Source organism: Dasypus novemcinctus, chromosome 15 (genome assembly GCF_030445035.2).
Source record: "Dasypus novemcinctus isolate mDasNov1 chromosome 15, mDasNov1.1.hap2, whole genome shotgun sequence".
NCBI classification, from domain to species: domain Eukaryota; kingdom Metazoa; phylum Chordata; class Mammalia; order Cingulata; family Dasypodidae; genus Dasypus; species Dasypus novemcinctus.
In genome coordinates this window covers 68,669,298-68,693,583 of record NC_080687.1, presented here as the reverse complement: position 1 = coordinate 68,693,583, position 24,286 = coordinate 68,669,298, and the positions used below count along the sequence as shown (strand labels likewise).

Here is a 24,286-nt window from a genome sequence, read left to right as displayed (position 1 = left end):
AGAACAAAGAAAGCTTAAAGGAATAGGAGCAGGAGAGAACAAGGAGAGAACAAAGGAAACTTAAAGAAGCATGGACTAAATTCAGTATGCATAAACTCCCCACAGCTACATGTGTCTTTTTCTTTGCTCATGGGCAACGATTCCCCAACTCTGGCAGAGGATGTTGAACCAGATAATATCCCTTGAAGGGTAGGGCAAATTGCTATACAAATGCTTCCAACTCTTGGTTTTACTATATAGACATTTTTATAATAAATCACTGTCCTCAGGTGACTTATGCCCTAGCTCAATAATGTTATGCCCTGACAGTAAATAAATATATCAGTCATCTAAATTGCCAAAACTCACCAAAGAAATGAGGCTTTGGCACCAAGGGATGGATTGTTGTAACTACCAAATTTAAAAAAAAATTTTGATTGCTGCCTCAGCAGCCATCTTACTCAGGCGAAGCCACGTGGCTCCATACCGACCTTTCCCCTGGTTAATAAGCAGCTTTCCAACCCTGGCGCACAAACTTCCCAAAGCCTAAACCCACATCTGAAACCACCACCCACACCAGCCACACCTCTCACCAAAAATGGCAGGTCCCAAATGATAAGCTCACCATTCCCACCGCCATCTGACCCCCAGACCCTTTCTCCTTTCCCATGGGTTTGCTTTAAGATAAACAATCCTTGACTCCTGCAGGAAATCTACTAATCTTTAAGCCCAGACCACAGGAAAGGCACAAGTCCACAGACACCTCTTGCTCTGCTGGTTTTCCCTACCTGCTGGCTGAGCCATCTCAGCCCACCAAGCCTCCTGCAGACCCCTCACAGCACTCCTCTGTCTCCAGGACTTGTGAGTAACAGACTGTCTTTCCTCCTGCATTATGACTCCATTTCTCACTTCATTCTTAACTTCAACTCAGGCGCAGATTTAAAACCCAACATGTTAATTCAGAGCAGTGACTTTGGCGGGCAGTGTCCTTGTCAGTAAAATGGCATAATGGTGTCCATTCTTCCCATCTCACAGCACAGCTGCCAGGATCGCCACAAGTGGAAAAAACATCCTTACGGACAGGACTGAATTTGTGAACAGGAAGAATGTGCATGTTTATTTTAAATTCCTTATTGCCTAAAACAGATTTATAGGAGGACTGCTTCCTTTCATCTTGAACTATTTCCTTTCTCTTCCATGATAGTCATGGTGATTCTATTAACAATAAGAATAATTCCAGCCAATCTAAAGCCTTATATAAGAGAAATCAAAATGTAAGATATTGAATTGTGCATAAGCCCCCAAAATTATAAGACTTCAAAGTTGAAATTCAAGATTTTAGAGGCTATTTTATGATATGCTTTTCCTTAAAAAAATGCAGTTCAGAAATAAAGATAAAATATGTTTATAAAGATGAATTGTTTAGGAAAATATTGTGGTAAAGTCCTTTGAGTTGTGAGTTGAAACCCTAGGAGTATGGATTAGAAAGGAACAAGGAAAAAGATATATAAACGTCCCTGCAAATGTGAGGAAGTGGTTGAGGGCAGGCTTAAAAAGGGAAAGCTGGGGTCAGATCAGGTTAGAGTGAAAGGAGAGAGGGCACAGCAAACCTGGGGGAAGATGGAAGTTCTGCAAATTGGACTGTCTAGAACTAGTTTAAATTGTTTGCATTATTGCGAACAATTTTGTCTTCAAGGTTTCAGCAAAATCTGCCACATACATAAAGACCTTGTGTGATTAATATTTTTTTTGGAAATCAAGAAAAGTGAATGAGTTTCATGTATCTTTCTTAAAACTTACTATAACCATTATTCTCAGGTGCCTTATGCACTGGCATAATATATGTAATTACCTTGAAAATATTTTTTTACTAGCTTATTTTCTGCCCTTTCAGCTCTCCCACAAGTCTCACGAGAGCAGGGCTTCTTTGGCATATTGACTTCTGTATCCCTAGTACATCTCACAGTGCTTTGCACATGGAAGGCTTGAATAAATATTTCTTGGAATGTTCAGGAGGCAAGCATGGACAGTATGATAAAGTGGTTTGAAAACAAAACTAACTCAATGGAAGAAGGAACTTAAAAACCAAAGTGCCCTTGAAAATACAAGTCCTCTGGGAATTTACAAGATTTTAAGGAGGATAGTAAAATTTATAGATTGACCTGGGATATAATCTGGGCTATACTTGCAAAACAGAATGTCTATTAGATTAATGGATGGATGGTTGGAAAGAGGGGGGAGGGGAGAGACAGAGAGAGAGAGAGAGAAGGAAGGGAGGGAGGGAGGGAGGGAGGGAGGGAGGAAGGAAGGAAGGAAGGAAGGAAGGAAGGAAGGAAGGAAGGAAGGAAGGAAGGAAGGAAGGAAGGAAGGAAGGGAGGAAAAGAGGAAGGGAGAGAGGGAGGGAGAGAGGGACAGAGGGAGGGAGAAATTTGGGGAGGGAGTAAATAGCATGAAAGAAACAATAACTGAGGGGAGTCTGCAGTGAAAGGTGCAATGATAGAATTTACCTCTGATGATGGGAGTGGAGGGTAGGGTCTTAGGAACAGGAGTTTAGAAGAGATTAATGAAGCTTATGAATGTAACTTAAAGGAATTTCATTCACTTTATCTATAGGATAAATCCCCAACAGTCTTTTGAGATAAAATATGGCAAGATAGAAATGACATTTTAGGAATTAATCTGTTAATGATTATATAATTTGTCTATTTAAGGCTTTTAACAAGTATGGGTTAAATTCTTATTGTAAAGGTTTTTACAATTTGTAATGTCACAATTTATAAACAGTAATAAATATATCTTTCTTATTGCATACTTGCCATCAAAGACTGTTACCTAATTGAATAAAAAGTACTATCTTTACAATATTTTTGTTATTTTACTTAGCATTCTCATTGGCAGAGGGACTAAAATATTTAAATCTGTGAGAGGGTTATTATAAACAAAGTCTGTTCGTATCATTTTACCATTTATTAGAGATTTTAAGTTGTGTTTCCTTTTCAAATTTTAGCACAAGAGCTACTCATAATTGAAGCAAGTTTTGGAAGGCTTTATCTTTCTTAATCAAAAACTATCAGTTTAGCATTGAGGAGATCCAAGCTAGGCACTGAGTTTGGATTTCAGCCAAGATAAATCTGAAAAAGAAGATTCAAATGTTAAAACAAAATAACTAACATTGTCTATAGTTATTTAGATTCATTATATATAAAAAAGAGATGCAACACTTGTTTTAGACTTCCAGAAATCTTTTCCTTAGCTTTTTGTCTTTTAAGTTTTTGACAAATAGAAGTTCTAAATTTTTACATAGTCCAGATTACTGATTTTCCTGTGATCTTCTTTGCATTATTTTTTCAATTATTATGATACATATTAGGGGCAAGCCATGTGATTAAATTTACACTTTAATTCCTTTTGAATATTTAAAAGTTTTCCCTATAATATCTTTCTTTCCTCTTCTTATTTTCAATACCATTTTGACTGTATACTAAGTATAGTTATTCTGTAGTCTTGCTCTGGTCTGACCTTCCGAAGAGCTAAGTTTTTTTAAGTCATCGGTCATTGAATATTCCTGTTTTCTGCAGTATACAATACTGAGCAAACCCCCACTTTCTTAATCCATCCCCTCGATCAACTAAAGTTCAAATCCTATAACAAGGCCCTACTAAAACCCTGTTACTGAAACATCCCACAGTTTCATGGTGAACTTCCTTTCTTGCTGAAAGGAATAAAAAATCCCATTTATGTTAATAAAAAGATACACATATCATAAACCATATTTAGATTAGAGTACTCGATGAGTACAGTGTTAACTTAAAAGCATTTCTAGCAATAATAATATTTGTAAGAAGAAAATATTTTTGTAAGAATGTGGCACCATGGATTCAAGGAGTAGCACATAATTGTTTCTGTGTTTAATGCTGAAAATATTTTCAATGTTAATCTAATATTTTAATACACTTTAATGCACTAGTTTAGATGATCCATTTTTACCCTAAGAATTAAAAGATATAAAATAATCAGATCATCTGTTTTTGTTTGCCAAAATTTCAATAAATATTAAAAAATAAGAGTTTCTTAGTACCTATAGTAAAAGATCTTCCTTACATGGTAGTTGCTTCTTCTTAACCTTGCAATATTCCCCACAATTATGATGAGAATAAGACAGAGAAGATGCATGGGGTGTCAAAATCAGTGCTACCTCCTGTTATGGACTGAATTATGTATCCCAGTAACAGACGCGTTCAAGTCTTAACCCCCAGCTCTGTGAATGTGAACTTATTGTGAAACAGGATCTTTGAAGATGGCATTAGTTAATGAGGCCATCATGGATCAAGGTTCACCTTAATCCAGTACAACCAGAGTACTTATAAGGAGAAGAAATTTGGAGAGAGAGTGAAACAGCCATGTGTTGGAGGCAGAGAATGAGTGACGTATTGCTGGCCAGCCACAACCAGAACCCTCCAGACTTCAGAGGAAGCATGGTCCTGCCAGCACTTGAATTTGGCCTTCCAGCCTCAAGAACCATGAGACAGTGAATTTCTGTTGTTTTAGCCGACTAATCTATGGTACTTTGTAAGAACAGATTTTACTGTTATAATATCATTTTATTTTCCTGAAATAAAATGTGACTAGTAAACTTCATCTCATGTGTTTTGAGAAAACTCAGATTTTCTATCACTTGTTTGAGACAAATTATCAGTATTTTCCTTGGTTTTTAGAATTTTTCATCAAATAAGTCAATTGAGTATTTATTTCAAACTTAAACCCCTAAAAGTGAAACTCAATTCCATGGTTTACATTGACTCAAAAGGAGGAATTTTCTTGTCTTTTCTAGCTCCTACACAGTTCTCAGCACTGTTATTATGTGGTGTGTGTTTTTAGGTACTAATGGTAATTGTCTCCACTGAACAATGGCACAAAAAGAAAACAGTAATTAAAGATTGTGTTTGGTGGCAGCATGTTATTACATTTAGGAGGAAATTAACTTACATTTTGCTAGAGATATATTTCATAAATTTTGAAAAGTTAGGCAATGTATTTGTCTGTTCCTGGTGTATACCTTGTCATTGTTAACAGGTCTGAATTAAAATGCATTGAAGAAAGATATACTGATTAAAACAAATTTTCTATCATTTATTAGTTGTAAAATTTACATGGATCTATTAAAGACATTTTGCAATGTTTCCACTTTATGCTTTAAACAATTACAAACAGTTGCCTTAAAATAATGTCCATATCAATGTTACAACCTTGAGAAGCAGGGAATAAGAATCTGACACTGCTTTCCTTTTTAACAATGATCTTAAATACTTCAACTTAATGGCCCGTTTATTTCTCTAAAAACTCTAGTTTGTTTTTTTTTTTTTAAACAAAATTTTAAAGGACTTCAACATGCAATGGATATATTCTGATTCTCTGACTCAGTGTTTTCATAAAGCAAAGCAATGTGGCAAGCCTAACTAAAACAATCCTTTGTGTTTGCCAGCTTCAGATTGCTTACATGGTTGCAATAAATTCAACCATAGTATCTGATGAGATATGAAACTTTGATAGCAGGACAGTATTTTTTTTCTTCTGAACACAAGAGACAAGCATGAATCTGTTTCTTAATTGTCCTTGCAGTTTAGGAAAATGAAGAAGCAGTATCTTTGTTTTAATAAAACATCATTCTGCTTCCTTATGACTTCATCTGATTAGGAAAACAGCAACAATCAGATTCTGTCAGATGAAATATCAAGTCTTCTACCCTTGGCAATCTCTTGAATTTTGATGCAGATTATAAAATAATTTAATGAGTTGTCATCATAAATTATCCATGTCACAAATACTGGCCTCTCTTTCTACAAACAAACCTTTGGTAACTAGTTATTTTATGCTACAATAAAAAACAAATGACCAATAACCATTCCTGAACTAATTACCACATGGTCAGACATTCCCGTCATAGTTTCATGTTTTCTTGTTTCCAATAATTCTCCTTGATTTTCTACCTCCTATGATATCAGTAACTGAATCTACATAAATTCATTTCTTGAAGAGTTTTCATTTCATGAAGCTCTCATTCTTGCCCTCTGATACAAAAATAACCACTCCGGCAAATAAAATCCTACCAAATAAGAATTAGTCAAGGTTGCTTGATGACAACCACACAGGCACCTGCTCGTCCAATGTTCAAGGAAGCCATCTGTTGAAAAAGATGAAACACAACTTAAGACAAATTTTACTGTCATAGAAATATATATATATATAAATTAAATTTAAAATGTTCATCTACATGAAAATAAAAAATAAATGTGCCTGTGCATTCCCATTTTAGCCATGAATAGCTCAATAAAATTGAAACAGTGAAAGTAAATGGAATTTTGCAAACCAGCAATAATTTGTATATTGAAATTTTTAAAATCTGCAATCACTTATGGAATTTAAAATGAATGTATTATTAATGCTTAATAATTCTTAGTAAAATTATGTTGCTATAGAATAATTTCCATCAAGTTTAATTCTGGAGTTTTCATGGACACGTTCATGATGATATTTCATAGCGATAGCTTAGAGTAACTTTAGATGAAAGAGCTATTACACTTATTGCAATCATTTCAAAGTTATTTCCCTAGATATTATACTGAATTAAATGGTTTTCATTCATTCCAGACAGAGACATACAACGAAGTAACTTCAATATTTTTTTCATAAATAGGCCATAATTACAATTGCTATAGGGCTTATTAAAAATTATCCACCTTATGACAGTGATTGAAATGAGAACCAAACTTTTTAATAATATTGAATATGAAATGGGCTAGAGTATATTAAAAACAATTATTTTTTACAGAGTTTATAATGAAAAGTTATTCCTTGGAGGGAAGCCAATATTGAATAATTTCAGCTATTTTATATCACTAATTTATATTATAGTTTAGAAGAATAATCTATGCTCATAAAATATCAGATTAGACTAGAAATTGCTGGATATTATTGTAAACTAAAAAAATGAATAAAATGTAAGAAATAAAATAGTCAAGAGCAAATAACCTCATATGCATTGTTTTTTTGAGAAAGGAGATGTTCTCATTCTCTAAATATAAAAGTTATCTCCATTATCGACCTGTTTTTTTAAATGTGTTTATTGCTACTCTTATTCTTAAAACGAAAACCTTCCCACATAGTATTTATTTCTTTATTCCTTTCATTTAATATATTAAGTACATTATTTGTAAAGGCTAATTTAAGGTAGCATCTCTTGTCTTTCTCAAAGAGTTATTTCTTAAAATGAGAGGAAAAAAAGGGAAGTAAGAATATATTCAGAGCTTATTGTACTTTAAAAATCATTTTTAAAAGTCACCATAGTCTGCTTCATATACATCAGGCTTGTTTTCTCTGTTTGATAGGTGAAGGCATGGAGTGTCAGAGACAATAAATAAATCCCACAGCATTGGTACATCCAAATAGAAGTGTATCTACATCCAAAACACATACACTTTCCACTACCTTTCTTTTATTATCTAAATTTTCAAATGGTGTTTCATATCAGTCATCCAAGAAGCTTTTACAAAGTAGATGTCCTCAGGTCCCATCACTCAAAAGGAATGGAATAAGCATTGGTGATTATGTTTATATATTTCAAATGTTTTCTGATGTTTATCCAATACCAAAAAGTTTCTCCGCAGTTTCTATACTAATCATAGTGTAACTTCACCTTATATAACTACAGCCACTTCTATATACAGATGTCTTTGTGTATGCCAAAATGAATCCCTTCTCTTTTTTCTAAAAATGTGCTATACTGTCTGTGTATCCTCTATCAGTGAATGACACCACTCACTATCTAGTTGCTCAAGCCAGAGACCTAGAGGATATCCATAACTCTTTTATTTTTCTTACCGACACTATATCTAAATAATCATCAAGCCATCCAAATATCTCTCCAGTAATTTATATTCCATTCACCCCTATTGTTTTCAAATTGGCTGAGGCTACAGTTTAATTTTGAGTGGATTATTAAAATATCCTCCTAACAGATTCCTCTAATCCAATCTTGCATTCTCCTAACTATTATCTACTTCCGAATAAGTGTTGTCTTTTCAGAACACAATTCTGATGATTCACTTTTCCTGCTTAAAGTCCTTCTTTAACTACTCTTCACTCTTATAATCAATTCAAGGCTGTTTGACATGGTTTATGGCCCTACATAATGTATACCTTATTTATCTCTCTAAACTCATTATTTGCCATTTCATTTCTCACCCAGAGAAACATGCCATGTCCTTTCTTTCCTCCAGCTCTTTACAAATGCTGGTCCTTAAGTCAAGCACTCCCCACATTTTCATCTGGCTAAGCTTTACTTATCTCTCAGGTCACATTTTACATACATCCTGCAAAATTTCTCTAACCAATTCACTTAGGTTCTATCACAGAGCCAAGTATTTCACCTACCACAAAATGCATTGTGGTACTATAAGTATTTTGTATATTCTACATAAATATTTTAGGTATTTGAGAGGTTTTCCCTGTACTTCTTTCAGTTCCATTTTGTTTTATTTTATTTTCTCATATCTGTCCTCGGTCTCACTCCAGGATGTCATGTCTTTCAGCTGGAATGTTGTGCTAATCTAGACAGACTGACCACAGAACCAGTTGGACAAAAACGACTGAGGACGTAAATATCTCAAGAGGATTCCCTGGACTCATTTTCAACTTCTTATATATCTTTTGATGTGTAAAGAAATTAAACCCATGCACAACTGAGTAAAACTAGTTGTAACAATAATTCTTAATTAATTTATTTGAGGAACATTCATGTATGTCCTATTCCACAGCACTGATCTCACTAGTCTTTGAAGACATGACAGTAAATGAGACATAGGTCTTTGTTTCCTTAGAGTCAGAAGATGCATGAATTGTGACAGTGTACCATAAGAACACATAAAAGAGTCATTATACGCAGGTTAGATAGAGTTCTTGTTATGTATCTTGAAAAAATCTTCACATACATGTATGCAGGACATAAACCCAATGTTAAATAACAAAATCAGATTTATTTTTAAAAACATGCATGTGTCCTCTTTAAAACAAACTATCTAAGGCATGAATTGAGTGATTGTCACATAATCTAGTTCTTTTATGTCAAATGCTAGCTAGCCATCAGAATAACGTGGGTAGTTTTCCAAGTATACATGTTCTTGGATATGTTAACCTAGTCTGCTTATGTATTCTAATGATCATTGGGGATGTGAATGATCAATGGAGAAACTAGTTGATTTTGCCCATTTTGGGAGTTTGTAGAGAGAAAGTGAGAGGAATGATCCAGAAAACATGGAAATTCTGTCTAATGAGCTGGATCCTGAGAGTTTTCAAAGGGATATGGTGTGAGTCTCTTAAGAGTCTTAAAAACATATAAATGATGGAAAGATGGGGACAAAATTTTAAGAGTTTTTAAAATAATGTTTATAGTACTAAAATAATGTCTATAAAATATTTTAAATACCACTTTGCTATTTGTAAGATAGTATATGTTCCAAAAGAGTATAATAAAATACAGATGAGGGAAAATGGTCATTAGGAGCCTTTTACCTATTATTACTACTACATACATTATTTTTATTTCAATTTTAGAGGAATTACAAGCATAATGACTAGTTATTATAAATATGTGTATATTACATCATTTATATGCTCATAAACATCCTTTATTTAATGTTCATTTGTATAAGTGGCATATTTAAAACATATTCCATTGAGTTGGTACTTTCCTTAATAAGTCAACAATCATTAATCAGTGCAATACACACTATGGAAACACTAGAAATTCACAAAGGTAAAAAATTAAAATACATCCTTTAAAATTATAGTCCAATAATAGTGTGAAAAGCAATTATTACCAGATTCTTATCTTTGTCCTGTCTTTTGGATAAGGAATGCTGTTTCTTTCACAAAAAGTAAAATAGAAAATAACAGGACTAACTCTCCAAATACTTCTTCTTTCCTCTCATTCTTCCCCCACCTTTTTTTTTTCACCTTAAGTCAAATTTATTTCATTGAATTCGAGGAGTATTCCCTTAGGGAAGAATAAGATGCTCAATACAGGGACTTAGCCTGGCCATTAGGAATTTGGTTTTGTATTTCAAAGTCTGTCAATCAAAATTGTATTATTGACCACATATCATCAAAAAGGGCACAACCAAGACTATTATGAGGTCAGTCACTTCCAAAAAAAGTAAGTATATCTAAAAGTAATATACCTCATCAGTGTTTGGGTTCTTTGGATAAACTTTCAGTTCATGTCCAAGACCCAATAAGAACCCTCTGCTCTCTGAGAAATATCAAGTAGTGTGGTTATTATCCCATCTCATCATAATAAGACTTTGAAATTTCTTTGCAGGCATTGATGGGAAACTTTTATTTGTAAATTTTAAATCTATTTTTACTTTAGTGTTTTAGAAGGGTATCTTCCTTTTAGGTTTCTGATAAAGGAGATAAAGAATGGAAATACTGAGAGAGTTGAAAAAGAAAGAAGGAAAAGAAGGAGAAATGGAAAATAAGGACACAGATATGAGAATATATCCATTCCTTCCATTATAAGCAAGGCCATAATAGCTACACAGTAAAATGTTTCTCACTTTAATTAGGTTGCCCTGATTCTCCACCTTGTACACATTCACACACACTAACACAGATCCTCTAGCTATGTGATTGGAATGGGAACTGCTTTATTCTCACAGTATCATGAGTCTCTAACTACATTTGGCATGTGTTCAAGGCATTAATGCCTCACCTAAGCTTAGCCAGTCATTCTACTCCATCATCCTGGCCACAGTGATTGTCAAAGAATGAGCAGTTATACATAACAGGCCATTCAGAGCATTTTTCTGTTTGTTTTTAATTGAACTGGGATAAAGTATGATTTTACTTTACGTTTATTGCTGTGAGGATTTCTACTTGGAGCTTATTGCCGAGTCATTAGGTAGAAATACTCTCTGCAGTAGTTAAAAATGGACCTAAAAAACATAGTCAAGTGAAAATGGGAGGCAGCCTTCAATTCTCTTATTCCAGTTATCTCTAGAACCAAATATCCAAAAGTTAGGGTGATTTGTTTTTGTTTTGTTTTTGCTTCAGCTAATTCAAATTCAGTTCCTGTTCCTTGTTACCATTTATAATAAAGTGAAATAACATTGAAGTAGGATTGTCACTTTTTAATATAAATTCTATTAAAGTATAACCTACAGAAGAAAAAAATTATGTAAATCAAAACCATGCAAGTAAATGAGTTTCTTATATGTAAAATGAATACAGCATTCAACTAAATCAATAACTTTTTGTTCAGGGGAATGTAATTAGACAGATTAGTATTTGTAGCTCCTCTTCCCCAGAGGAAGTAAACTAAATATATTCTTAAACTTGAAGTAAATTATGCTGGAGGTGGTCTTACCTGTGTCCATTCATTGGTTTGTGGATCATAGGATTCCATAGTGTTGAGATACGTCTGCCCATCATAGCCACCAACAGCATATAATCTGTCACCAAGGAGACAGACCCCAACAGCATCTCTGGGCATACTCAAAGGAGCCACCATGGTCCATGTGTCTGTTTTGGGATCATATCTAAAATGTCAGCACAACAGAACATAAAACACACGAATCACATTGAGCTGTCACTATATGAATGCTACATTTTTCAAAAGCGTATGATGACAAAGCTATGTTTTTTAAAGCTTTTTTAAAAAAAGCTCAAGCATTTGATAAAATGTTCTAGAGGTAATATCTATGATGTCTGGCTTTCTCAATTTTTGGCATTTTAAAAACCTACCTGGACTTTTACTTAGGTTGAAGCAGAATTATTTAGTAAGATGAATGTCATGATTTCTTTCCACAGGGGAGTCATATGTGTAAATAAACATTTTTCAAATTGAAGAGATGTTTTAAAAAATATATAAGCCAAAAATTATGGTCTTGAAACAGAAGTGGTTTTAAATCTGCACAAAGCAAGGGTTATTCCATAGAAGATGAATTTAACTAGTCTTAAAGGTTAGCATTAATTGGCTACATAGAGAAAAAAAGAGTGTACAAAATACTGGAATTTTTAAAAAAAGTTAGGATCAGATTTGGCAGGTGTATAGTGTGACTAAATTTATGAAGGGGAAATGTGACTGAAAAATGGTTTAATTGTTCATGGATTATTTTAATTCCTATCTAAGGTTTTTTATGTTTACTCAAGTTACAAACCTTTGTAACTTGAGAATGGAATTATAACATGAACAGAGCAGTGTTTTGGGGTATTACTCAAGATTCACTATGAGGAAAAGATTAGTGGTTCAAGAGACTGAAGGCAGGTAGACCAATTTATTATTGTTGTATTTAAACATTTTATTTTCAGAAAAGCTAATTATCATACATTAGAGATGGATATTTTATATTTTGGATGGCAAAAACCTGTAGAGTACTGTAGTGAAATCATACTTTATATTAGCTAAGAATTAATGATTAAACCAACACCTTTGCCTTTAACCTTTAATTGCAGATATTTACCAAAAGGAAAATAAAAGCAGGAAAAGGCACTATAATGAAGCAAATACTACAGTCCACAGTGTGGAACACTCTGCAAGATAAATGAAAATTTTTCAACAAGGCAATGGCAAAAAAAAAAGTTGAAAAATTTTAAAATGAGTAGAGAAGGTTGAAATTCTTTTATTAATTCTAAAAAGAAAAAGATTATCTGTTGCAGTGTGGGCTCGCCTGGAGGGCCGCTGCAGGGGCAGTGTGGGCTCGGGCGGAGGGCTGCAACACACGGAGGGGCCTTCTGAGAAGGCGCTCTGGGGCCGGCAAGGTGCGGAGGACGCGCGGTAGGAAGAAGACTACCGAGGAGACCAGGATCTGTGCGCAAGTCTGATTTATTCAGGAAGTACAGCGGTTAATATAGGGCAAAGATGGGGGAGGGGCAGGGGGCATGGCCGGGGGGTGGCAGACGGCTGATAGGTTCGTGCAGGGGTGCATCACTGGTTGCGGGCAGAAGATGGGGTAGCCAGGGTTCTGGGCAGCAGCGAGGCGGGGCTGTCATGGCGTGGCGGTGGCCCTCGGGGGAGAGGCGGGGTTGGGCCACCGAGGGGGAAGCGGGTGCAGCTGGGCAGAGGGGCGGGCAGTACGCCCCAACCCCAAGCGGAGGGCCTTAACGCCCGTTCCCGCCACCCGGGTCCGACTCGCACCGGCGCCTGGAGACGAGCCGACCCTTGCTGTCGCCGCACTCCCACACGGTACCACCCTACAATTATGTTTTAAACTAATCCATTCAAATGAGTGTGAGATCATTTCCCCCTTTTCATTTATTAAGCGCCGAAGAAGGTGGAAGAGGAAGGGCCAGTGCTCATTTTGTTGGGGGGGGCCTCGCCAGGCAGCGCGTTCGAGAAGCCTGTCTTGGGGGGGGTGAAGGTGGGTGGCGGCGGCCGCCGGGCCCTTTCAGCTTGCGCTAGGTGGAGTAGCCGCAGAACTTGTCGGCGGAGAGGGTCGGGCTCAGCATTCAGGGTCATCATGGCCATCTGAGGGGCGAGGTGTCACTGGCAACGTTTCTCTCTCCGGGTCAGACGGTTCGGCGGTGGCGGGCCGGATGAGGCGTCCTGGGATCCAGATGGGCTGGGTGGTGTCATCTGGAAAGACACAAGCAAAACCCCTTCCCTGGGCAAGGAGGGGGGCAGGCCCTGACCAGATGTTAGTCTTGGGGTCTTTCCACTGAACAAGTGGCCCCTGTGTGGGCTGGTAGGACGGGCCCCAATGAGCATGTACTGGGGAAAGGCCATCCTCATCAAAGCAGAGGAGGTTGTGGTGGATTAAGGCAGAGGTGACAATTTCTCCAGGTGTGTGGCGGGGATGGTTGCTCCTTTCCTTTTGAATAAGATGCTTGAGGAAGAGATGAGTGCGTTCAACCATGCCTTGACCTTGGGGGTTGAACGGAATTCCAAAGTGATGAGTGATGTTGTATAGCCTCAGGAACGTGGCGAAGGAAGCACTGCGATATACTGGTCCATTGTCGGTTTTCAGGTCCCATGGGACTCCCATGAAGAGGATGACTTGTCTGAGGGCCTGAATGCAGTGCTTGGCTGTTTCTCCTGGGAGGGGAACAGCATAGCACAGGTGGGAGAAGGTGTCGATGGCCACATGGAGATACTTGAGCCTGCCGAACTGGGGCACGTGGGTGACGTCCATTTGCCATCGGGCATTGGGGCGTAGCCCGTGCGGATTAACTCCTTGCGGCTGTAGTGGCCCAAGGGGCAGAAGGGGTGCACAGGTTCAGCAGCATCTGACCATGTGCTTGCAGGCCTGGATGGAAAGTTCCGGGAACAACTTGTGAAGGCTCCTGGCAGAGAAGTGAAATCGAGAGTGGAGTAGCTTGGCTTGGTTGAGGAGGTCGCCAGGTGGAGGGGCGGGCGGTCGGCCTCCCGAGTGCTCTACTGAGGCTGGGAGGGCTTGGACGGCTTGATCGGCGAGGTTATTGCCGGCGGCGATAGGTCCAGGAAGGCCAGAATGGCTCCTCACATGGGCGATGTACCATGGCGCCATGCGGTTTTCCAAGAGACTCTGGAGAGTTAGGAGTGCTTGGTTGATAGGCCTTTTGGCAGGAAAAAAGGTGGCGAAAGCCAAGACTTGGCAGACTTGCAAGGTGTACAGGCTGTCGGTGAAGATGTTGAGGGGTCTGTCGGGACAGGCGCGGAGAGCTAGGACGATGGCTTGGAGCTCTCCTACCTGGACAGAGTTCACGTTGATGTGGATGAGTATTTGAGGCTCTGACGTACCAGGCGAGTAGATGACAGCTGCGAACTTGTGCTTGGAGGCGTCAGTGAAGGCGGTGGTGGCATGTGGGTAGGGGCGGCGAGATGGGAAGGGGTGGTGCGGCGGAGGGATGAAGGATAACTGGGAGATGCCCTGAAGCAGCCGATGGCTGGGGTAGTGGTTGTCAAATTCGCCATGGAAGAGTTCCACAAGGACTTGCATGTCTGGACTGGACAGAAGCAGCGCGGTGGTTTTCTTGGCATCAAGCGGCCACACAATGGTGTCAGGGGGAGTACCATATGTGTGGGTGCATTGCCGGACGAGGTCAATGGCCAAGGAGATCCAGAGGGTGACTTGCGGGCCGATTTTTCTGAGCTTGCTTTTGGCGGTATGGAGCCAGAGAAGGGGCCCCTTCTGCCAGAGGAGCCCGGTGGGCATACCCGTGGTAGGCAGGATTAGCGCCAAGATGGCTCGGTTGGGGTCGTGACGCTGCAGTTGGCATTCTCGCAGGGCATCATTGACAGCTCGGATGGCCTCCTGCGCAGCCGAGGTAATAGTGATTTTCTTTGTTACGGCCTGCGGAGGGTCTTGGTCGGTTTGCAGGAGGGCGAAGAGGAGTTGTAGTTGAGCGGTGGTGATCGGGAGAGCCGAATGGAGCCAATTGATGTGCCCACAGATTTGCTGTAGCTCTGTCAGAGATAGCTTCTGCGGAATGGCCAGTTGGGGGACCGCAGGAGTGATGGTGTTGTGGATGTTGAAGCCTAGAAAGGTGAAGGGGAGCTCCATGCGTACCTTATCTTGTTGGACTTGTAGGCCAAGGTCGTTGAGATGGCGCAGTAATGCCGTGACGATGGCTTGGAGGCCTCCGGGGGTTTCATGCGCCACGAGAAGGTCGTCCATGTAATGAACAATGTATGCAAAGTTCTTTAATGGCTGAATTGCCTTATTGACATAAAGCTGGCAGATGGCCGGGCTGTTTCGCATCCCTTGCGGGAGGACTCGCCATTGGTAACGCTCAGCTACTTCTTGGTGATTGGTGCACGGGAGCGTGAAGGCGAATTTTGGACGGTCTTTTGGGTGCAGTGGAATGGAGAAGAAACAGTCCTTGATGTCGATGGTGGCGGCACACCAGTGTCTAGGTATAGCCGTGGGGTGGGGGCACCCCATTTGGGGGGAGCCCATTGGGCGGATGTGCTTGTTGATCTCACGCAGGTCGTGGAGGAGCCGGTACTTGCCTGACTTCTTCTGAATGACGAAGACGGGTGAGTTGTACGGACTGGTGGATGGCTCAATGTGTCCTGCGTCGAGCTGGTCATAGACAAGAGCTCGGAGAACTAACAGTTTCTGGGATGAGATGGGCCACTGCTCCACCCAAATGGGCTCCTCGGTATCCCATTCAAGAAGAGTGGGTGCTGGAGGTGTAATGCGAGCAGTGGCGTTTATCATTGGGGGGGAGCCGTGGATAGAATGGCTCTGCAGTTCGAGAGGACATCCCGGCCCCAGAGGATATTGTCGATGCCAGGCAGGACAAGGGGGCGGAAGCTGCCTTGGTGGCCTTCCTTGTCCTTCCAAATAAGATCTCGGCTGGTTTGGAATGAGGGAGCTGTTCCGGTGGCTCCAATGACGTGGGGGCCGGGGAGCACACCCCAGTTGTGTGTGGCTGTTTCTGGGAAGCAGGATATTTCTGCCCCGGTGTCAAGGATTCCCTCGAACCATTGGCCTTCAACCTCTAACTCCATTATTGGTTTCTTGGGTCCCAGTGGAACGGTCCACATTACGGCAGGGGGTGGTGGCATGGGTGAGCGGCCTCTTGCTGGCGGGGCTGAGGCCTGCCCCCTCTCGCGTTTAAAGGCTGCCGTTGGCTGTTGGCGGTGCGGCAGTCACGGGCCCAATGGTATCCTTTGCCGCAGCGGGGACATGGGGTGGGAGGCACGCGTGGTCTGGCTCCTCCGGTGTCTTGAGGCGTGTTCGTGGATGGTCGTGGTCAGGCGGCATGAGGGCATTCGCGGGCAAAATGTCCGGTTTCTCCGCATTTGAAGCAGTCGGAGGAGAGGGACATGGCCGTGGCTATGGCCTGAGCCAGCGTGGTGGCCTGCGGGTCTATGTGGGAGCAGGCCAGGCTCCAGTCGTGTACTCCCCTTTCCTTCATTGGTAAGATGGCTTGTCGGCAGGCATTGGTGGCCCCTTCCAGAATGAGTTCCCGGGCAAGGGCTTGTTGCGCACGCTCGCCAGGGACCTTGCGCTTGCAGGCCTCCTGAACCCGGGATATGAAGTCGGCGAAGTCTTCGTCTTTTCGTTGGACTAGCTTGGCAAGTGGCTCAGGTCTGGTGGTGGAGCAGCTGCGGAAAGCGCGTAAAGCCAGCTCACGAAGTTGGAGCCAGAACTCGGGGGGGCGTTGTGATATTGGGCCGGATTGGTGAATTGGCCCGTGCCTGTGTAAGCGTCCGGGGGATGGCGAGCCCCGACACGGGCGTTGTGTGCCACTTGCTTTTCTGCCTCTGATGTAAAGTGAGCACGCCAGTCGATGAATTGGCCGGGGGTTAGAATGGCCCGAGCGAGGGAAACGCAGTCATACGGAACCGCGAGCTGTGTGCTAAGCTCCTCAAGCAAATGTTGGGGGTACGGGCTACCGAGGCCGTCCTCTTTAACAACCTTGCGGAGGTTTTTTATTTCGTCGGCTGTAAAGGGGTACCAATCCTGCAGACGGAGCCGCGAAGGGGCAGCATTCAGCGGGTATAAGAGCGGCGTCTGATGCGCGGCGGGGGCCTCTGCTCGCGGGGGCCAAGTACCCATGGGCCCTCTGGCGGATGAGGGATCCGCGGCGGGGGGTGGGGCGAGAACGTGGCTCGTCCCAAGATGGCGGTGCCTCACAAGATGGTGGACTGCCCCAGGGGGTAGGCGGCTTGTAAGATGGTGGCCGCTCCTCTTCCGGCGGGGGCCAAGATGGCGCCGTGGCCAGAGGGGGCGGGTATAAGGGGAGGGACTTCCCTTTATCCTCCCAAGAAGAAGGCGGAAGTTCGCCATCTTGGGGCAAGGTAGGCGCATCCGGTTTGGGCGGGCAAGAGTCCAGGGCGTTGTTGAGGCGGCTGGACAAGGACTCAGTGTCGGAATCACTGTCTGACTGAGACCCCTCCCCATTGCTCTTACCGCAGATGCAATGGAAAGCGTCCGGATTGACGGGGGTGCCCTGGAGGCATGAGCGAATGGCGATGAGCGTGGGGAGAAGGCTGGGGGGGAAATGCTTGTTCTCATACTCCATAGCCGCCATGGCGCGGTCAATGAGGTTAGTGTACGTGTCCGGGTCCCACAGCTGGCAAGTGGAGAGCCAGGGGTTGCAAGGCAGCAAAAGGTCCCAGTACGTTTGGAGCTACTTTACTGAGACATTCATATGATTGGTGTCTAAAAGGCCGGCAAGGGCCCTAACCTGAGGCACCTGGTGGGAGGAAAGACGGCCACCCATGGCGCCGACGGCAGGGCCTAGCGAAGACGGGGGTCCTTACCTTGCAGGCGAGGCGGGTGGGGGTCCGGCCAGGAAGTTGTTGCCCCCACGTTGGACGCCAAATGTCGCAGTGTGGGCTCACCCGAAGGGCTGCTGCAGGGGCGGTGTGGGCTCGGGCGGAGGGCTGCAACACACGGAGGGGCCTTCCGAGAAGGCGCTCCGGGGCCGGCAAGGTGCGGAGGATGCGCGGTAGGAAGAAGACTACCGAGGAGACCAGGATCTGTGCGCAAGTCTGATTTATTCAGGAAGTACAGCGGTTAATATAGGGCGAAGACGGGGGAGGGGCAGGGGGCGTGGCCGGGGGGCGGCAGACGGCTGATAGGTTCGTGCAGGGGTGCATGACTGGTTGCGGGCAGAAGACGGGGTAGCCAGGGTTCTTGTCGGCAGCGAGGCGGGGCTGTCATGGCGCGGCAGTGGCCCTCGGGGGAGAGGCGGGGTTAGGCCACCGAGGGGGAAGCGGGTGCAGCTGGGCAGAGGGGCGGGCAGTACGCCCGAACCCCAAGCGGAGGGCTTAACGCCCGTTACAGCCACCCGGGTCCGACTCGCACCGGCGCCTGGAGACGAGCCGACCCTTGCTGTCGCTGCACTCCCACACGGTGCCACCCTACAATTATGTTTTAAACTAATCCATTCAAATGAGTGTGAGATCATTTTTGGACTATGTGAGGTGTGACTCTTGATGAGTCTAATATAAAAGGAAACAGAGAGACACAAACACAAGAAAGAGAATTCCCAATTTTGATCCTGCCGCATTAGACAGACCTGCAGGAAGGCAGAGAATTCCCATGAGGCTGAGAGAGGTCCCCACATTTGGAACCAGCAGAAGCCCGCCAGGGGCTGGTAGGTGAAGCAGCCTACTACTGAATAGACAAGCCCTCCAACTGGTTGCACACAGCTGAATTCGAGGAGACTGTAGATTCTGGAGGGGGAAGGCAATCTTCTGCAGCCATCTTTGCCACTTAGTTGGATGCTAGGATCAACAGTAGTTGACTCTGGTGAGAAAACATCTCTGATGATTCTTGATTTGGACATTTCATAGCCTCAGAACTGTAAGCTTTTACCTTAAATAAAATCCCCATTATAAAAGCCAACCCACTTCTAGTACTTTGCATCTGTAGCCCTTTAGCCAATTAAAACAATAAGGAAGGAGTAGCTGGTCTAATTTAAATGTGACTTAGACACATTACATCAAAATAAAAGGAGTGGACCTTAATTGATTAGTAACTCAAACAGACTATTGAAAGATGTTTGAGATACCGGTGAAAATTTCAATATAAAGTGAGCCTTAGATAATAAGGAATCATTGTAGCTTTTATTAGTTGGGATAATTGCTTTATATTTATATAAAACAAAAAAATACTGAGCATGTTTGTTGGTTTGTTTGTGTTTGGAATAAATTCAGAAGTACTTCAGCTAAAATGACATGTTTGAGACTATCTTTAAAATACACTAGGGGAGGTTGTTATAGGGAAGGGCAGCAGAAAGGGGAAACGGATGAAGCAATTTTGACAAAAGTGGTGGCAGTTTTTGAAGTGGAATAATAAGCACAGTGGCATTTATTGTATTATTTTTGCTTTTATTAGAAAATTTTCATAGTAGCAATAACTTTAAAAGGAAGAATGTATATATAATATACATTTTAATTTCCAATGAAATTTCTTTGGATTTTCACTTTGCTTAAAAACCTTTTTCTGAAGTCATATTTTAGTACTCATTTAATTACTACTCAGCTCTATAGAAATTTTCAACTACTGGCAGCAGAGAGGACTTTACAAAAAAGGAAGTCAGAAGAACTGAGAAAAGAGGTAACACTGATACACTAAACAAACATAAATGCATTTATAAAGGACTTCACGTGAAATGTCAGTATTGACAAACATATCAAATGTTCTTATTGCATGGAAAATCAGTAAATTACTAATATTTCCTACATTTAGATATACATTTATGAAGCCAGCTAGTAACACAGGGAATCAATACATGAATCTGCAACTTGGCAGAGAGTCCATGTTGGCATCAATAACCCTAAGATGGCTGCTGCAGGACCCTCCTCAAGATTCTGCCATTCAGAACAAGATTTCCCCTGGAAGCCAGGAGAAGCCCCGGATATCCCCAGGGACTTTATCATTGGACCCTCCCAGGGAATTGATGGGTGGGGTAATCAATCAAAACAGTAAACAGCTGGGACTCCACCTATGCCATTAGGCAAAGGGGTGGAATAATTAACAGTCCAAAAAGCAGGCAGAAGGCCTGAATTTGCTCTCAACTTTGGACCTCTGCTCTTGCCTTCACCATGTCCCAACACCAGTCCCGGTGCCTGCTCCTGCCCTCTGTGCCCTTCTCTCACCATTTTTCCTCTGCGTGATGACCATGCAAAGTAAAACCTGGGCATTTATAATCTATATTGGGAGTTGTAGTCTGTAAATCAGCCCGCTTTATCACTTTTCAGCCCCTTCCTCTCTCTCTGGGACCCACTATCTGTTTCTTCCCATTTCTAGTCTCTCTCTACCTTAATAAATTACTGGCCTAATTCACCCGGTGTACTCTTGAAATTCATTTCTGCAGCATAGTCAAGGACTAGAAACAATCTGGTAAAATTTAGACATATAATCTTATATTTAGATATAGTTATTATATTTTCTTCATATTTCACAAGTTTCCTGAAGAGAATTTAAAGGTTCTAATATATTCTTCTAGAAAATCTTAATCTTTATCTGTTTTCAGGTGTAGATAACATATTTCAAATGTGTAATAAGGAGCTATTAATTCATTCTGTAATGTCAACACTTAGAATTACATATTGCTAGCAACTGCAAAAACAAAACAAAAACAAAGAAAAAACAAACCTTAAGCTTTCTTTGTTTTTTATCCTCTACCTTATTGTACATATTTATGAGGCAATCATTTAAATTCAAAATTACTTAATTCCTTTTATATTTGTTCTCAAATTAATGATTCTAAATTGATTTTTCTGTATTCAGGAACTCTTGTGGATTCACCTCTCAGCCAGAGGACATGCAAATTTATTACCCCAAAACAGCCATTTATAGCTTAGGAGAGATTTAACAGGTGTATAAGCATTTCTCAAGCAATTACTAACAATGAACTCTATTATTTGTCAGTTCCATGCTGTTGACAGAACTCAATTCTAAGCATTATTTTTCACCTCTGGTTGCCAGTTTATTGGAAAAAAAAAAGAGGGGGGAGTCTTTTCATATTTAGGTTACGTGCCATTCCATCTATTCACCTTGGCCTTCAGAGTCAGAGTGTGAACTCTGTATGAGAGACTATTAAAGTTTATATTCCTCAGGCAAGAGAAGCGCCAATATATAGTGGAGAGAATTGACTGTAAAATGCAAACATACTGAAGGAATATGATAGAGACAGAAATAAAAATAGTCTCTCTGAAAATCCCCATTGGAATAAATGATTTTTGAGATGCTCTTAATTTTATAAGCAATATTGTATTTTTCCTACATTAAGAATGTACCTTAAAGTTGAAATATTTGGAGGAAAGTTGTTTTTAAAATATAAAACTATCATTTAGATAATAATTATGATTTAGAATGTCTGTTTTACTAAATTTATACTGCCAATATTAAACTAGAGAGCAAATTAAACAATATAGAAGTGATTTGTAGCCAACTATATTTGCTTGTAAAATAAACATATAAACAAAGAAATTAAAAATGAAAACTGGGAATCCATGTAATGAGCATGAATAAACAGTTCCTCAGGTGTTACTTGAAGATCTTGAATAAATGAATAGGTCCTAAATGTCCTATCCTATATTTGAATTATGGTACACTATTTTTGATTTAAGCAGAAACAGTGAAAATAGCCCTGGTTAAAAATAAAGATGAGACATGATCAGGTATCTTGACAGGGCCTTTTTAGCATCTTGAACATTATATACATACTTCTATGGTTTATGATAAATGTGGCTTTGTTTTCATTGGTATGTTTTCTGGATTGATTGAGGCCCACAAAATAGATAACAAAATATTAAACTTCCCTCCAGTGGAAGTCATACTACTTTCTCAAATAAGATGGCCAAGGGAAAGCAGATGTGGCTGGATCAGTTAAGCACCTGCTCCCCACATGAAAGGTCCCAGGTTCACTTCACAAAAATGAACAAGGGAAGAGGCTGTGGCTCAATCAATTGGGCTCCCGGCTACCATATGGGAAGCTTTGGGTTCACATCCTAGGGCCTCCTTGTGAAGGCAGGCTTGCCCATACTCCATGGAGAGCTGCCCAACCCACAAGTGCTGTGAAGTGCTGCCCAGCCCGCAAACGCTGAGAAGGGCTGCCTGGCCCACCGCCTGGCCCACAAGCACCACAGAGTGCTGCCAGGCCCACAAGTGCCATGGAGAGCTGACTCAGCAAGGTGATGCAACAACAAATAAAATGGAGACAAGCAAAAAAAAAGAAAACATAGAACAGCCTGCAGCAAATGGATACAGAGAACAGACAGCAAGCAAGCCATTAGGGGGAGGGGAAATAAAATAAATATAGACACAGAAGAACGCATAACCAATGGACATAGAGAGCAGACAGCATGCAAAATGTCACAAGGGGAAGATAAAAAAAAAAAGAACAACAAACAAACAAAGGAAAAAACCAGCTCAGAGAAGGAGATATGGCTCAGTGATTGAGAGCCTGCTTCCCATATATGAGGCTCCAGGTTCAATCCCCAGGTCAATGACTAAAAGCTCTAGAATGCATAAGCCTAATAGAAAAAAAAGGTTAATAAGCCAAGCTGTGATCTTAATGTTTGCATATATGAACCCTATTCCTGTAAAAATTGAACTTAGCCTAATTATAATTAATATATAAGACTTACCTCCTAAAAACCTCTTGTTATTCAAGTGTGGTCTCTCTCTAAGCCAAATTCTACAACTAAACTCACTACCTCCCCCTTCGAAGTGGAGCATGACTGCCAGGGATGAGCCTCCCTGGCATGAAGGGATCATTACCAACTGTAAATGAGCAACACATTTGGAGAAAGACCTTGACCAAAAGGGGAAATATTAAATTGAAAAAGAAAGTTTATGGCTTAGAGATTTCAAAGTGAGTCTGGTTCCATTTATGCAGGTTTCAGGAAGATTTCACTAACTGCCACAAGAAGCAAAGCCTCAAACAAGAGTGTGCCCAAGGGCTTATGACACCATAGGAAAGGCACAGCCTCATGAAATCAACAGTCCCTTGGTAGGCCCTATTTGGGAATATATGATAACCTATTTCCCCAATATAACAGTTATACTGATTTATAATTTCTCTAATCATGATTCTTCTATTCCTTTTACTTGAATCTATGATCTTCAATATCCCTGTTAAGTATATCTCTCAGATTCTTAAATCTTCATTGTTCATTTGCCAGTTGAGCCCTGAACCCCAACAGATCTGTAGCCAACTGCTACTGTCTACTTCTTTGGGCTTGCCTTGGATAACTAGCAAAATGATGATGATGGATGAGTACCATTCCAGAAAGCAAGGAGTATCTACCACTGCAAGGAAAACAATTTCTTCAATCTGCCCCATAATATCTAAGTCCCCTCTTAGCCTGAAGCACTCAGAGGAGACAAGATCGCAAATCCTTCAAGACTGAGGAATAAACAAACATAAGTGGGTAGTGTAACCATGGATCAAAGTAAATTTGTTGTTTTTGTAGTTATTATCTTGTGTTAACACAATAACTTGCAGCATTGATATAAAGACAGTGTTTGCTAGGAGTTCAGAGGGAAGGGTGGGGATGAATAGGTGGAACACGGCATTTTTAGGAAGGTGAAACTGTTCTGCAATGACAAATACATGGCATTATACATTTGTCAAAACCTAAAAAACTGTGGAGCACAAAGTGTAAACAAGAGTGTAGACTATAGACTTTGATTTGTAGTAATGCTTCAATATTGGTTCATCAAATGTACCACATTAATATAAGATGTAAATAATAACAGAAACTATGTGTGTGTGTGTGTGTGTGTGTGTGTGTATGTATGTGTGTGGTGGGGGGAGGTTATATGGGAACTCCCTACACTTTTTGTATAATTTTTCTGTA

General features: G+C 41.1%; 1 protein-coding gene across 1 annotated transcript in view; it reads right to left on the bottom strand.

Annotated features, from left to right (window-relative positions):
- Nucleotides 1–5,084: 5,084 nt before the first annotated feature.
- The window catches only part of KLHL1 (kelch like family member 1), a 476,203-nt gene continuing 457,001 nt past the window's right edge, over nucleotides 5,085–24,286 (bottom strand). Inside the window, exons 10-11 of the mRNA XM_004463148.3 lie at nucleotides 11,402–11,573; nucleotides 5,085–6,160 (exon numbers count right to left, since the gene is read on the bottom strand). Of these exons, the coding sequence (XP_004463205.2) occupies nucleotides 6,101–6,160; nucleotides 11,402–11,573 (232 nt within the window). The 3' untranslated portion in view covers nucleotides 5,085–6,100. The remainder of the gene's footprint in view (nucleotides 6,161–11,401; nucleotides 11,574–24,286) is intronic.